The following is a 15,921-nucleotide window of genomic DNA, read 5'->3' on the forward strand; positions in this document are numbered from 1 at the left end:
CTAACACATTTTCTGAAATGTTTGCCATTACACGCAGGGAACATTTTCATGTGTTGTTTGGCCATACAAAATATAAAGAAACAGTAAAGATTACAGCCAAATCTCCACAAGGAATCCTGAGCTCCCTACACAGTTGACAAATTCCAGGTTCTTGATAAGAAGTAGGCAAGTAGCTAGCTATCTGAGAATTTTCTCTTGCATTTTCTGTTACTTATTCAGTTACAAATTAATTTTTGGTTGGTTATTATTTTCCTTAAGGTGATGTCCTTCTGTTTGGCCAATTTGATTGTAATGTTTAAAATGTCATTATCTGTTTTATGTATCAACGTTTCCATCACACCTCTTTAATTTTTTTTTCTTCTTTGTGGTTTAGTTGAAGCATTCTCTATAGTTGTCTGAAAATAGCTATTTATTATATATCCTTAATTTCTGAAATCTTATAAATCAAAAGTAATCATTGAGGAAGGGGATATTATATAGGGAATGATGATGATGATAAATGTATTTTTTGTGGGCAAGAGTAGGAGTCAACTGGTCATTTGATGTTTACATGCAATTTTTCATACAGCATAAGAAGAAAGTGTTATTCATGGTTTGGGGTTCAAACTTCAAATGTCATTACCTCAAGGTTGCATAAGAAACTTTTGGCAACATTGTGCATTTATTGCTAGAAAGAAACAAAAGAAAACTTGGGGAGGACTGTTTGGTTAGCAGCTACATGGCCTATCTGGCTTTGTTAGAAATGATGTGATATTCAATAGGGAGGATGCAAATGTTAATAAAGTGGTGGACGTAATAATTTATAGTTCTAGGTCTTGGCTTAAATCTAAGTTGGATGGTTTCACTTGCTCTTTTTATGAATGGTCAAACCGTCAAAGGAACCAGGTTATTACCTAAAAAATCAGTACTGTGACACCCTCTACTCCTCACATATATACTAACAAAGGAATAAAAATTCAAATATTAATTAAAAGTATTTTTTTTTACATTTTTAAATACAAGCCTTTCAAAGGGATAAAATATTCACAATCACTTTCTTCTACATTATATTCAAACTGGTCCAAATAAATAATAAAGTCATCAGCTCAAATAAGGTTGTCTGAGACTTCATACAATTAATATAAAACCCTATACCCCAACGTCACATCCTATCAGAGCGTTGTGTCTCAATGTCCTTCAGCACAATATTCTTTAAAGCAGTTCACCTAGTCATCTGCTCCCCCGAACGCAAAGTTCAAGATCATCACAGGACCAAACACAAACAACAAACTGGGAGTGAGTTATCACATTCCTAACTAATAGAGAAACAAGACAACTAGATATACATATCATATAAACCAAATAAAACTTACTTACAAGTAATTCACGTAATTCCACCACTTTGTCATTCAAAGTTCACTTTTCATCTATCAATCACACTTTTTAATCATCAATCACATTACACAAGAATCACACGCTCTGATCAAGACATAATAACACCTCAATTTCATAATAAACAATTAGCAAGTGCATGAGAAAGTTATGCTAAGACTCAAACCTATATGCAATGTGGTACCATGTCAGTGAAAAACCACCCTGGGGCGCTTAGGAGTACATAACAAGACACACCACACAATGGGTTTGTCAGGTCACTCTCACTAAGTAAGATCATAGGGAGACCAGTCAGGGTCACGATGTTTTGCGAGAATGCTCCAACCATATGGGATCAACATAGGCTTAAATGAGCACTCAAACCTGGTGACCCCCAAGGCCTACACTCCGAAGAGTCCGTCAAGGCCTCTTCCTCCTGATTCAGGTCCAACCCCTAAAATTATTTTAGCACACAGACACTGCTCGTGAATTATACAATACCCACGATCTCACACTTGTGTTTTAAACACGTACAACATATTGCACTACAATTTAACACTGGTTCCTAAATAGGAAATCTACACTCTCTTTAACACTGGTTCCTAAATAGGAAACCTACACTTTCTCTTTAACACTGCGCATTTACACTTTTCTCAAGATAACACTGGTCGGGTTATTGTACAATTCACAGCTTACAACACAAATAATGTCACATCAAGAATTAATCACACACTTATTTACAACCAAAACTCATTCACAATTTCACATCTCATAATGTCACAATCCACCATCACATATTTTCACGTATCTCACAATTCAACACCTGTTTTACTTTACACTTTTACTCAATCTCAATAACAATATTATAATCTCAAGGCAACATATTATTCCACAATTCATCACATATTTCATTTATATGCACTGCTCATGAATTATACAATACCCCTGACCTCACACTCATGTTTCAAACATGTTTAACACATTGCACTACTATTTAACACTAGTTCCTAACTAGGAACCTACACTTTCTCTTTAACACTGCGCATAAACATTGGTCGGATTATTGTATAATTCATAGCTCACAATATAATTAATGTAACATCAAGTGTTAAACACATCCACTTATTCACAATCGAATATCATGCCCACACTTTAACATCTCATAACATCACATCAACCATCTCATAACATTCCTAATGGTATTCATAAGGTACAACATACACATGTTCATCAAATTTAACCATAATATTCTTAAACTCTAACACTTAATAATTTTTGGAATCATACTATAACACTACAATATTATTTACATAAATTATTAATATAAATAACTACTTCTATATATATAAACTAGCATACATCATATTGAATCACAAATTTCAAATTAAGCTTTCGATGCACAAATTCTAAATAATTATATGAACACTTTGGTCAATTTTAATATGATATTAATTTTTAAATTATATATAAAAACCCTAAAAAAGCAAGAAAAAGAGAAAATATAAAATCAATGTCTCACTCTAAATTTCTCCTTACTATTTTTCATCAATTCATGTTAATTAGAAAAATGCTCGATTTATAGGGTTCACGCTCAACACAATAACATATCAATTTCACAATAATTAGTTTGTCAAACATATATAATTCACAATTATAACTATAAGGATAGAATAAAAATGACAGAAACACCCAGAACTCATTCCAATTGATACTCTAAAGATCCCTACACGTGTTCTCACTAATCCCAAATTGTGAATAACTCATCCCTTACCTCTAAGCGGACTCACGTGTCTTCCGAAAGCGATAGCGGCATCTCTAGCGGTTCCCTAAGATTCCTCCAATTTTTCCTTCGAGTGCTCTGATAGAGTTCCCAAATGTTAGAGAGACGGAGAAGGGATTGAAGCCTCCATTTAGACTATCTTCATGAAATTCCTTTTTATGCATCCAAGAACATTATCTCACAAATCCCAATGGTGAAAGCATGCGCAATTGAACTTCTAATAGCATATCCAAATTTCACGACAATCCAACGGTTAACAAAACCGGGATCGTAGTTTTACCAAGACAGCTCTGGGTTTTTGCGGGAAAGAAAAAGGCTACAATGCGAAGGATATTTCTCTTAGCTCAGACATGATAAAGAAATTCCCAACGGTGGGAATTCTCAGAATTGGGTTGCAAACATGATGTTTAAATTTCACAATGATCCAACGGTGAATGAGTCCGAGATCGTCATTTTTATGAGACAGATTTGGTGGCCTGCCGGAAAAAGAGAGGGTTTTGGGAGAAGAAGAGAGAAAAAATGAAATTAGTAGACAGAGGAGGCTGAGGAGTCAGTCTGAAAACTCACCTAGCATGTTACTATTTATAGCTATGGATATTCATGATCTATTATTTACTCTATATATTTATTTTTATTATTTTATATATAAAAAAAGAAACTCTATTTTATTCTCCATCAAATGAATAATAAAATACTCTTTTTATTTTCTCTCAAACCATTATTTTATTATAACTATTTTTTTATTTATTTAATTATAAAACATCATTATTCTCTAAAATTTTATTTACGAAAAAAATGAGATGTTACAGGTACAATATACATCTACGATGCACAAATACATCACGTGTATGCAATATGATACGTACATATCAGATTAGGTGATACAATTATTTCAAGAATATATAGGATACAATACGTGTAAGATTTAGAAATATATAAAAAATTATATAAAAGTAACATATTAAATAGATAATTACAATTCTACAAATCCAAATTAAAAATGTATTTCTTGAACACTAGCAAAAACAAAAAAAAAATTTAACTCATTGCCATCATAAATTACTTTGTATTATTTACACATTGAAAAAAAACTATTAATCTTCTTCCTTTCTTGAAATCATTCTGAACAATTTTTATTTTTGTTTCATGAAGGGACAATGATTCTATGTTTATATATTATACATACTTGTGTGTTTCATGTAGTTGTATTGAATTTTCATAAAATAATGAAACTTCATCTCATTCTATTCCTTTTCCTTATTGATTCATTGTCAAATTACTGGTTCTTAGGTAACTTTTTGGAATATTTAATCAAGGTGTGAATCATGACTCCTCTAAACAAAGCATTTAATAGTATTCGAATTTATGACTTTAACATATAACTTTCCTTACAATTAATAAACTAAAACATGTAGACAGAGAAATGTCATGAACTAGCAAGGAAGGTGAATACAATTAATTTTGTTCTAGGAAATTTGGGTTTGTTTATCTTCATGTGTTTGCGTCCAACGCTAAGATGGTGCTAAGGTTCATTGGGTTCATGTAGGCTTTAGAACCTGACATAATTTCCTCCACAATGAGCCTATTGGCCTTTTCAGATGGATGGAATGCATCCCAAAATGCATACTGCTCTCTGTTGGAGCAAAGGTTGGAGAGTGCTGTGCATAGCCCAAGTCCATTGTAAGGTCCTTGCCCACAGCAAGCTACTTGTGATGTAACAAATCCTACACAAAACAACAATAACACAAATGTTAGTACTTGATTCTTTATGACTGCACAATTTAGAGCAAGGTTTTATCAGAGATTGGAATTGGGTGTATACCCCACTTATATATTTTAATTTGGTCATATCACTAATCAACATAGAATCTTTAACAATTTTAAATTATGGATGTCATATGGTCACAAAAATTTTGGTTCCTATGAACATAGCAACCGCATTGTTATTGCAAACTGCATCAACCACATTTAGCCCACATCAAATGGCAATGGTTGCAACACAACTGCAACCTCAGTCTAGAACCTTGACCAAGAGGGTATAGAGTTAGATGGCATGAAGATTAGTTAGTTATTAGTAGTGTGTAGTACCAAATTGTTGGGGGTTAGTAACGAAGTCGTTGTGAGCTTTTCCTGTGTTTGCAGCAATGAAAACGTCACTTCCAATTTTGCGGTTGAGTTGAAGTAACATTTGTTCGAGTTGTGGGTTGAAGAGTGCTGCAGCTTGTTGTAGTTCAGGAACACATTGTCCATTTCTACCACGTTGGGCCAATTCTGATGGAACACAACCCAAGGGTCCTGTGCCTGTCACAAGAACTCTGCGTGCTCCCAAATCATATAGCCTCTGTAACATATATATATACGTATCATATTAGAGATTAGAGGACATTAACTGTTAATCCTTTTGATTAATCAAAAGGGTGTTACCTGCAAAAGCTTTTGGTACTCAGAGATGAGATACTTGACATATGCAGGTAGTGGGTACTGTTGGGACCTTGCTGAATTGGGCACTAAGAAGTAGTTGTTTACAAAATCATTGCCTCCTACAGTGATGAGCACTAGTGCTTGTTTCACCAAATTCTTAGCCTCTGAAGCTCCAATTATAGCACTCACTCGGTTTTGATACTCCTTAAAATATTCTAGCTGTCTATACATTCTGATCACGTTTACCTGGAAAAGTTACACAATCATTTTTTAAGTGCACTCCTTAAATTTTACCATTTTATTATTATTTTAGAATTTATGTTGGGTTATGTTTATATATTCTGGTGCTCAAGGTTATGGGCATAACACATATTAGATATAATGGGAAAAGGTAACTATCAAGTAGCCAGTAATGAACTTACAAACTGAACTCCAGTGTCATTAAGGATTCCAATTCCAGCTGAAGCGAAATTGGCACCAACTAGTAGCTTATCTCCTCTTAATTCTGGACTCAAGTATGGCAATGTTGACTCTGCACCAAGTCTCTGACCTGAAAACAACCCAACTAGTTAGACGTAAACTTTATGTGTCTATGTTATGTTAATTATTATAGGAAAAGCTACATGACCAAAAAGGGTTCAAAACTTCAAATATGCATGATGGAAAATGAAGCTTAAAAGATGAATGTGGAAGCTAAAAAAAGGGTTCAAAAGTGGAAAAAGATATGTGAACTTAACTGATAAGATCAGGAATGTTGTAGCCATTGGAGAAACGACCAGTTGGTCTATGAGTTGGAGGGTAATCAATCCCATAAGGAGGAGCATCGGCACGTGCCGTGGTGGCCAAGTAATTGTTATTTCCATTGTCAACAAGTGAATCTCCAAACACAAAGAATGCTCTTGGCCTAGCTTCAACCCCAGACACAATGATTCCAACCACTAACAAGACTAAACTAAGAATGGTCAAAGGAGCAAAACTTGACAAGATTGCCATATTGAAATGAACCTTTGGATGTGGCCTGTGGGGTTGTTTGCTAACTAAACTGAGACTAGCTAGATAGTTTTAAGATGTGGATGGAGAATTTCCAAGGGATTCAAGTCTTTATATAATTAACCTTTTCGCATGATTTGACAAAAGTCTTAACAGTTTAGGAGCGCGCTTTAGTGCTCTATAATTGAAGGTTTTGTGTTCCTCTAAAACCGGTGGCATTTGTCAAAAACATAAATGCAATTGGTTGGATTCATTGAGATGCAACTAGAAATGGAAGATAATACTGTTACTTTCATAATAGTACTTAAAAACAATTTGACCTGAGATTTATAGCTTCTTGCTCATTAAAATTTTCCTTGTTATTTCAGAAAATTTTCGATGTCATACACATGTGAACAACATTATGTTCACAAGGCCGCTTCAATTATATATCTTATAGACATGTGAATGTAAAAGAAAATCAAGTCGCTATGTCGAAACCAATAAAAAATTATGAGTTTAATATTTATATACGCTCATTCAATTATAAATTATCGTTTAAATTATTTTAAAATAATTATTTTAAAAATCGATAAGCTTATCATACATGATGAGTTAATTAAATGGTTGTATAAAACTAACTTTTTTTCTAAAAAATTATTCATCTTTTGAATTTTGAGTTGCTAGATTTTTAATTAAACCAAGTTTGATTGTAGTATATGGTTAAGTTAATGTAAAGATATAAATGACTATTAAAGTAAATATAAAATTTAACAATCATATCATTCATTTTATATATTTATATAAATCGAAGACAAAGATAAGAAGATTTAATCATATATTCTGTTCAACCAATTGAGCTAGATATATAGTTATCATTTATTTTAATCTAAAATTAAATGGTGATATAAAAATATTAAATTTATTTTAATTTAGTTCCTTTAATATATTTTTTCTTCAGCACTGTTATTTCTTACGAAATTTTTTGGCACGAGATGCTTGAAGACGTTAACCATTATTTTCCATGCATGGGTTTGTATTTTTTATTTATTTTAATTTAATTAAAAAAAAAGTGGCAACAAAATTAGAACTCCCACGCGCCAGTATTCTCTGGTTCTTCTTACTACGTTGTGACACGCGGACACCATCACCACAGCTATTGCTTTGCAAAAGGGAGCTTCGATTACAATAGAAACACAACATTAAAAGTGTTGGGAAAACTCAGACTTTCTCGTTTCGTGAAGTTAAGATAGGCACTTAGTAATTAAAGGTAGTAATGGAAACACACGATTATAATTCTCCAATATGGAGATTCTTCCACTATACAAAGTGATAGTAGGGTTACAAGGATGTGTTTACAAAATTGACTCACTCTATGGTGGCTCACTCAAGCTTGAGGATAGAGACTTCCCAAGCTATTTATCTTCTCTCTCAAAGAGGCTCTTTCTCACTCTAAGAAGTGGATTCACTCTTTTGTCTTGGATGATAGGAATGAAGGCTCCTACCCTTATTTATACTACTCCACCTCCACAATGAATGGTGGAGATTACTTGTATCCTAGGGTGGAGATTAATTCTCTAGAATGCTCCACACATTCTAGGAGTCTCTACACTCTGCTACTCCCTTCCATACTCTTTCATAAGGTTCTAGAAGGTTCCACACATCTCCAGAATATTTCAGAGGTTTTCACATTCTTCCACAAGCTTCTAGAGAGTTCTACACTACTCTAGAGTTCTCTAGGACGTTCTAGAAAATTCTACACTTTTCTAGAAAGCTCTAGAATTTTCTAGAACCTCTCCAATTAAGGAGGGATCCCAACAAATCTCCCCCTCCCGACTTAATTGGGGGGTAGTAGCAAACCGGCACCTTGGATACCTTATGTCAATGTGCTTTGGTCATCATGCAAGGATTGCTTCTCTTCTTGCATGACTCTTCTCCACTCCACCAATTCATAGGTGTTATTCTCATGCAAGGATTCCATCTCTTCTTGCATGACTATTCTCCACTCCACCAATTCATAGGTGTTATTCTCATGCAAGGATTGCATATCTTCTTGCATGGCTCTTCTCCACCACCAATTCATAAGTGTTATTCTCATGCAAGGATTTCATCTCTTCTTCCATGGCTATTCTCCACTCCACCAATTCATAGGTGTTATTCTCATGCAAGGATTGCATCTCTTCTTGCATGGCTCTTCTCCATTCTTCAATTTTGTAAACACATCCTTGAACATGTCTCCATCATGAGCAACGTTATCCTCTATCTTGAACTGCACGAGCTAATGACGACTCCGAATGAACTTGACTCTTGATACTACTGTTGGGAAAAAAACTCGATAGGAGGAAATATCGGGGAGATTCCTAATGTGGGACTTCACCTCACACTTGTACTCCAACACATCTCCCCCTCAAGTGTGAGTCTCTTCCACATGGTAGCCTCCCCCTTCGAGCGAAAGTCATCATCCACGAGTATAACCATTAGAGCCTTCATGCTCTAGCTACCTGCGGTACTTGCACCGCCGCTCCATCTGCGGGACACGCTGCCTGGACTCACCGCCAGGAAGACTTTCGATACAAGGGATCTCCAAAGCTGAGATCCATCACCGCCATCTTACTCGTCTGAGTCGATCACCAAGTCGAACAACCTTGCTCTGATACCACTGTTGGGAAAACTCAGACTTTCCCGCTTCGTGAAGTTAAGATAGGCACTTAGTAATTAAAGGTAGTAATGGGAACACACGATTATAATTCTCCAATATGGAGATTCTTCCACTATACAAAGTGATAGTAGGGTTACAAGGATGTGTTTACAAAATTGACTCACTCTATGGTGGCTCACTCAAGCTTGAGGATAGAGACTTCCCAAGCTATTTATCTTCTCTCTCAAAGAGGCTCTTTCTCACTCTAAGAAGTGGATTCACTCTTTTGTCTTGGATGATAGGAATGAAGGCTCCTACCCTTATTTATACTACTCCACCTCTACAATGAATGGTGGAGATTACTTGTATCTTAGGGTGGAGATTAATTCTCTAGAATGCTTCACACATTCTAGGAGTCTCTACACTCTGCTACTCCCTTCCATACTCTTTCATAAGGTTCTAGAAGGTTCCACACATCTCCAGAATATTCCAGAGGTTTCTACATTCTTCCACAAGCTTCTAGAGAGTTCTACACTACTCTAGAGTTCTCTAGGACGTTCTAGAAAATTCTACACTTTTCTAGAAAGCTCTAGAATTTTCTAGAACCTCTCCAATTAAGGAGGGATCCCAACAAAAAGGGGGCACGTTGTCACGTCATTCGTGCATTTTAGACGAAAATTTGTTTCATAATAAAAAGCATTTCCCTTTTTATTTTTCAATTAAGAATTATTTATAAAAAGATATCCATGCCATCCACGTTTAAAATTCGTGCATTTCTTGCTGTTTTGTTTCGTATCAAGTAGCAGTGCTCATAGTGTAGGTATGTGGTGATCTCTGTTACTAAAATGTGGTGCGATGAAGTGAAATATGGTTTTGGCATTGCGCAGTTCTATTTGTTACATGATTACATAACAAAACAGCACAAAATGCACGAATTGTAAATGTAGATGACTATCTTTTTTTTATAAATAATTCTTAATTGAAAATTAAAAATTAAAATAAAATTTGACAAAAACCAATAGTACTTTCGTGTAGTTTTACGAATACAAATTTCGTTTCGATAAACATTTTTCTTCACAAAATTAATCACAAATGTTGAGTGACAGTAAGGAAGAGATGCTCTAGAATTCTGGTTAGAAATTTGTTTCCTTTTCATATGATTGTGTGTGGTTTGATTGTGCAATCAGATGCACACTACAATTGATCATCTTTTTAGAAGCCAAGAGGGATGAAGGTTGTTTAACAAACTGATTTAGAAGGAATGGGTGGAACTTGGAGGGGGAAAGAAGAGGACAGATGGAAAGGAAAAATAAAGGGAGTGCAAACAAGGGTGAAATAGATTGAGTTTTTTTTTTTTTTTTTTATCGATTAATGGCAATTGTTAGTTTTGTTAGAATTCAAATTCACAATTTTTTTTCTTTTTCCTTTCAACCATCAAGTTAATCTTATGATTCCTATAAAAATAGATTGAGTTGAATAAAGTTTTGCTTAAATAGGGCCAACCTATTTTAAAATATTGAGTCAAAATTTGACATATTAATAATTTTTTATCTTAATATTTAATTTGGCCTATTGCGGGTTGCAGGCCGGGCCAGAGAAGTTCAATTTTAATTTGAGCCTCTAAGGACATATGTAACTGGTAAATCATACGGTATATATACTTTTACACTTGTTTGTCAAACAAATTAATAAAGTTTCTTACTAATTTATGTGCTTTATAACTGAACAGGAGAACTATTAGCAGCGTGTTAGACAAATTTAGACGTAAATTGGTGAGGCCTCAAAGCCACACATGTACAATGGAACAGGTTGAGGGATCAAAGCCATGTGTATAGCACGTTAGTTATCCACTCATTAATCATATGTATGCTGTTTTAATATCAGCAAAGTTATTCAAAGATAAAAGGAGTGAGTTATTCCCTTTCACATTTTATCATAGAGATCATTGGTATATGAAAAAGAAAAAAGAAAAAAAAATCAAAGGTAGAAAATTAAGTAACATTTTTTTAATATTGAGACTCAGGAATCACTTAGTACTTCCCACCATTTATATATATATATATATTCTTCGTTGTAATTTTATGCAAAAAGGGAAGTTTCTTCCTCCCTTTAACTTTCTAATTCCCCAATTAGATATTGAGGAATACGAAATTAAATCACAATTACAATAATAAAAAAGGGACATAATGAAACTAGCATGCGAGGTGCATAGACTTATTGGTGTCTTCATGTGGTAATAGCATCCAAAGCCAGGATGGTGCTGAGGTTCATTGGGTTCATGTAGATTTTAGAACCTGACATAATTTCTTCCACAATAAGCCTATTGGCCTTTTCAGATGGATGGAATGCATCCCAAAATGCATATTGGTCTCTATTGGGGCAAAGGTTGGAGAGTGGTGTGCATAGCCCAAGACCATTGTAGGGTCCTTGCCCACAACAAGCTATTTGTGACGTGATAAACCCTGCAAAAAGCAACAACATAAATGTCAATTTGCTTGCTAATTAATTTCTTTATGTCATCATTAATTAGAGAGAAATCACATCAAATTACACGTCAATTGAATCCAAGATAGTGGTGGGGATGTAATTAAGGTTTTAAATAAGGGTTCGGGTTGCAAATTTTCACAATCTATAATAATATTTTTATAAACTTTTATCTTTTTAATAAATTTCAACCAATAAGAGAAAATATATCAAAAAGTGTATTTAAAAGAGTATGACTCTAGAATGTGTTCCTAACATTTCTTTATTGTGAAAAATTGCAAACATATGCTATTGATAGGCCCACAATTGCTGGATTATGCTGTCACAATTTTTTATGTTGCAGCCACATTTGTGATCGTGGACCATGGTGACCACAATTCAAAAAAACAATGGGCATGAGAAACTAGGTTGATGACATGAAAATTAATTAGTACTAGCAGTATGTAGTACCAAATTGTTGAGGGTTAGTAACGAAGTTGTTGTGCATTTTTCCTGTGTTTGCAGCAATAAAAGTGTCCTTTCCAATTTTCCTGTTGAGTTGTAGCAACATTTGTTCGAGTTGTGGATTAAACAACTCTGCAGCTTGTTGAAGTTCAGCAGCACATTGTCCATTTCTACCGCGTTGGGCCAATTCTGATGGAACACAACCCAATGGTCCTGTGCCTGTCACAAGAACTCTGCGTGCTCCCAAATCATACAGTTTCTGCAATAATATATATTTATGACTATGAGAAAGAGTGATCACAACTTCACAAGTCATCAAAGTATTAACCCTTTTGTTTAATCAATAGGGTGTTACCTGCAAAAGTTTTTGGTACTCAGAAATGAGATACTTGACATATTGAGGTAATGGGTATTGGCGAGACCTTGCTGAATTGGGCACCAAGAAGTAGTTGTTTACAAAATCATTGCCACCTACAGTGATGAGTACTAGTGCTTGATTCACTAAGCTCTTAGTCTGTGAAGCTCCAATTATAGCTCTCACTCGGTTTTGGTACTCTTTAAAATATTGTAGCTGCCTATACATTCTGATTACGTTTATCTGCAAATTTGCATGCAATCATTTTTAAGTGGAATCCTCATGATTAGTCTTAAACTTTACAGTTGTTTTTATTATTATTTTAGAATTTATCTTGTGTTATGGTTTTAGTTTTGGGCATGGCACGTATTAGATATCATAGGAAAAAGTAAATAGTATGTAATGAACTTACAAACTGAATTCCAGTGTCATTAAGTATTCCAATTCCAGCTGAAGCAAAATTTGCACCAACAAGGAGCTTATTTCCTCTTAATTCTGGACTCAAGTATGGCAATGTAGCCTCAGCACCAAGTCGTTGACCTGAAACAAATCACTTAGTTAGACATAAACTTTATGTGTCTATGTTACGTAAATTATGATATGCAAAGCTACATGACCAAAAAGGGTTCAAAACTTGAAATGTGCATGATAAAAATGAAGCTTAAAAGATGAATGTGGAAGCCAAAATATGGTTCAAAATGTGGGAAGAGATATGTGAACTTAACTGATAAGATCAGGAATGTTGTAGCCATTGGAGAAACGACCAGTTGGTCTATGACTTGGAGGGTAATCAATCCCATAAGGGGGAGCATCGGCACGTGCCGTGGTAGCCAAGTAATTGTTGTTTCCATTATCAACAAGTGAATCTCCAAATACAAAGAATGTCCTTGGCCTAGCTTCAGCCTCAAAGACAATGGCACTAATTACTAGAACTAAACTTAGAATGGCCAAAGGAGCAAAACTTGACAAGGTTGCCATATTGAACTGAAGCTTTGGATGTGGGGTTGGTGTGTTAACTGAATTGAGAAGTAGTTTTTTGTTGTGGATGGAGAATTATGAGGAATTCAAGTCTTTATATAACAGCTTTTCATGCAGATTCTTACTTGCTTAGGAGGTCCCTTTATGGTGCCCTTTAATTGAAGTTGAATGTTTAATGATCTGCTTCTGAAAATTGAGGCATTATGATCACAAACATAAATGCGATAGGTTGGATTAGTTGAAATGCAAAGTAGAAAGGAAAGATGCCAAGGTTACTTCCACGTTACTTCTTTAGTAATATATAGCTTTTAATCATTAAGTTTTACTTAAGACTTTACCTTATGATAGATAATCAGATTCAAATAGTTAAAGTAAGCAACTGTAGTCTTAAGTATTATGTAGTGGATTAGTATAAATCAACGGAGACTTCATCCAAATGATAAATAGGAAGTGATAATTGAAAGGGTTGACGTACATATATAAGAGTTTATGTTGTTCACATGAATGGTATATAATCTGTTTAGCAAAAAAATTCGTATTTGATTCTCATCATGTTTAAAATTTCGTTACACTAATGATAACCACGTATCGCAAATAGGATTAATTTTTAACACAGTGGATTGAAAGACACGGATTGAAAGACACTCGTGATCTATAATTGGGATTGTTAATGCGCACACAATTATTTTTCAGTTTGTGGGCATTAGTAACCTATAAAAAAAATAGACTAAAAAATCAATCTTAACTCTTTCTTTTAATAAGTTTAGTTTAACAATAATATAGTAATTTGTTATTTCTTTTTTAAGAACTCATTACTCTCTCATGTCCCACTTATATATTATGATTATTTAAGATCATAGTAATATGCTCTGTTTGGCTTTAAGAAATGGCATTATCTTTAGAAATGAGTCTTTTGATGTTAATGAGTTTATGGATGTCTCATTAATAAGATTTGACACACATCTGAACAGGCTAAAGTTTTTTGTTTTCTTATTGGTTTACTAATATTGTACGTACAAAATAATGTTGCTAGAAAAGCATAAGTCCTTGATTGTAAATGGGTTGGTAACCCTTTTATTTCAATTAATATATCTTTGGTATATTTAAAGAAAAAAGAAATACAAGTTCTATGAGCAGATTCACAACTGATGATTTTCCAAATCTCTTTCAAAACAAGCTTGCAAAGATAGCAAAACGAAACATTTATACATGCATGGCTACACAAGACTATAACTGTAATAATAGTTTATTTCAATGGGTATCATGGGACAATATAATATATCCTGATATTTCAAATCATGCTGTATATGTATATACTACAAAGCTATTATAAGTTAATCATCTTATAAAAAATTATTCAAACAAAGTATTTAAACGTTTGAAAATTGGTATTAATGCTATTTATGGTACTAATAATTTCTCTGCTTATGTATACGCGTAAGTACGAGTCGTGCATATATGAGGAGAATGGGAGATACAGTTTTATTCATAAGTTATTGACGGCATAAAAGAGAACCTTAAATGCCAAAATAATTGTACCATTTAGCATTATTCATTATTCATAAGTTGAAAAAATGTGTACCAAATGTGAATTGGAGGTGAATTCGTTTTCACTTTCCACCAGTAGCATTCAAGTATGCTTTTATATACCAACCACTCTAATGGTTTCTCTAATTTGAAATATTTCTGACACATTAAACGTCACCCTTTGAAGTTTATGACTAATTCGGTCAAACAAAATTAATTTTTGTAGCTGAGACAGCGGTGCAGTGATTATACGTAATTGCCACAATCAATTGGTTATCCTTTCCTCAATTCCCACTTCTGAGGCAATTAAAATCGATCTCCCAACATGTCGTTTTCAGAGTTTTTCTTTTTTAATTTTTTTAGAAAAAGTAAGAGAAAAAGAAAACGCTTAATTATTGTTTGGACTTTGCTAATATTTAGGGAACTAAAAGGGAAAATATTTAATGTGAAAATAATAGGAGAACACAAATAAAATTATGGACAACATAATTTTTTTCATTAAATAAAAATATTTCTACTTTAGGTTCTATAATTAACTAGTGCCCTAAGATTTCCTTCAGAAAAAGAAATCTAATTTCCTAAAAACATTGATTAACATTTGCTTTAGTGTTTTAGTCTTTATTTTCTTGAAATTTAAATTTTTTTTTAGTTCTTAAATTCTAAAAATAGTTTCTTTTAGTCCTTCTCATGATAAATTGGCAACTTGTGTAGCTACTAAAATTTACGTTTTAGTTTTTATACAAATAACTCTTTAAGTCTTTATGTTTTAATTTTTGGTAGCCTAAAACCACCGCAAAATGGAGGTATAAGCATTAAAGTCTAGAAAAATTTATCGCATAAGACTAAAACCAAAAATTTGTAAGTATAAAAATTAAAACAAAATTACAGTTAGCACAAATATATAAGAGCAAATGATTAATTAAGCAATTCAGAAAAAGAAAATTAAACCAATTCAAATTAAATATATTGTATATC

General features: G+C 33.6%; 2 protein-coding genes across 2 annotated transcripts; both read right to left on the minus strand.

The window, feature by feature from the left end:
- Positions 1-4,481: 4,481 nt before the first annotated feature.
- On the minus strand, positions 4,482-6,626 carry LOC100802921 (GDSL esterase/lipase At5g33370). Its single transcript, XM_003554949.5, has 5 exons — positions 6,289-6,626; positions 5,974-6,101; positions 5,555-5,797; positions 5,219-5,471; positions 4,482-4,854 (listed from the first exon to the last, which is right to left on the minus strand). The coding sequence occupies exons 1-5, from the start codon at positions 6,542-6,544 to the stop codon at positions 4,622-4,624; spliced, it is 1,113 nt and encodes a 370-aa protein (XP_003554997.1). The 5' UTR covers positions 6,545-6,626; the 3' UTR covers positions 4,482-4,621.
- A 4,558-nt stretch (positions 6,627-11,184) lies between these two features.
- Positions 11,185-13,500, minus strand: LOC100812154 (GDSL esterase/lipase At5g33370). The gene is made up of 5 exons (XM_003553227.5): positions 13,167-13,500; positions 12,854-12,981; positions 12,442-12,684; positions 12,093-12,345; positions 11,185-11,620 (listed from the first exon to the last, which is right to left on the minus strand). Exons 1-5 carry the CDS (start codon positions 13,417-13,419, stop codon positions 11,385-11,387), a joined length of 1,113 nt encoding a protein of 370 aa, XP_003553275.1. The 5' UTR covers positions 13,420-13,500; the 3' UTR covers positions 11,185-11,384.
- Positions 13,501-15,921: the final 2,421 nt, after the last annotated feature.

Source organism: Glycine max, chromosome 19, assembly GCF_000004515.6.
Source record: "Glycine max cultivar Williams 82 chromosome 19, Glycine_max_v4.0, whole genome shotgun sequence".
Classification (NCBI taxonomy): domain Eukaryota; kingdom Viridiplantae; phylum Streptophyta; class Magnoliopsida; order Fabales; family Fabaceae; genus Glycine; species Glycine max.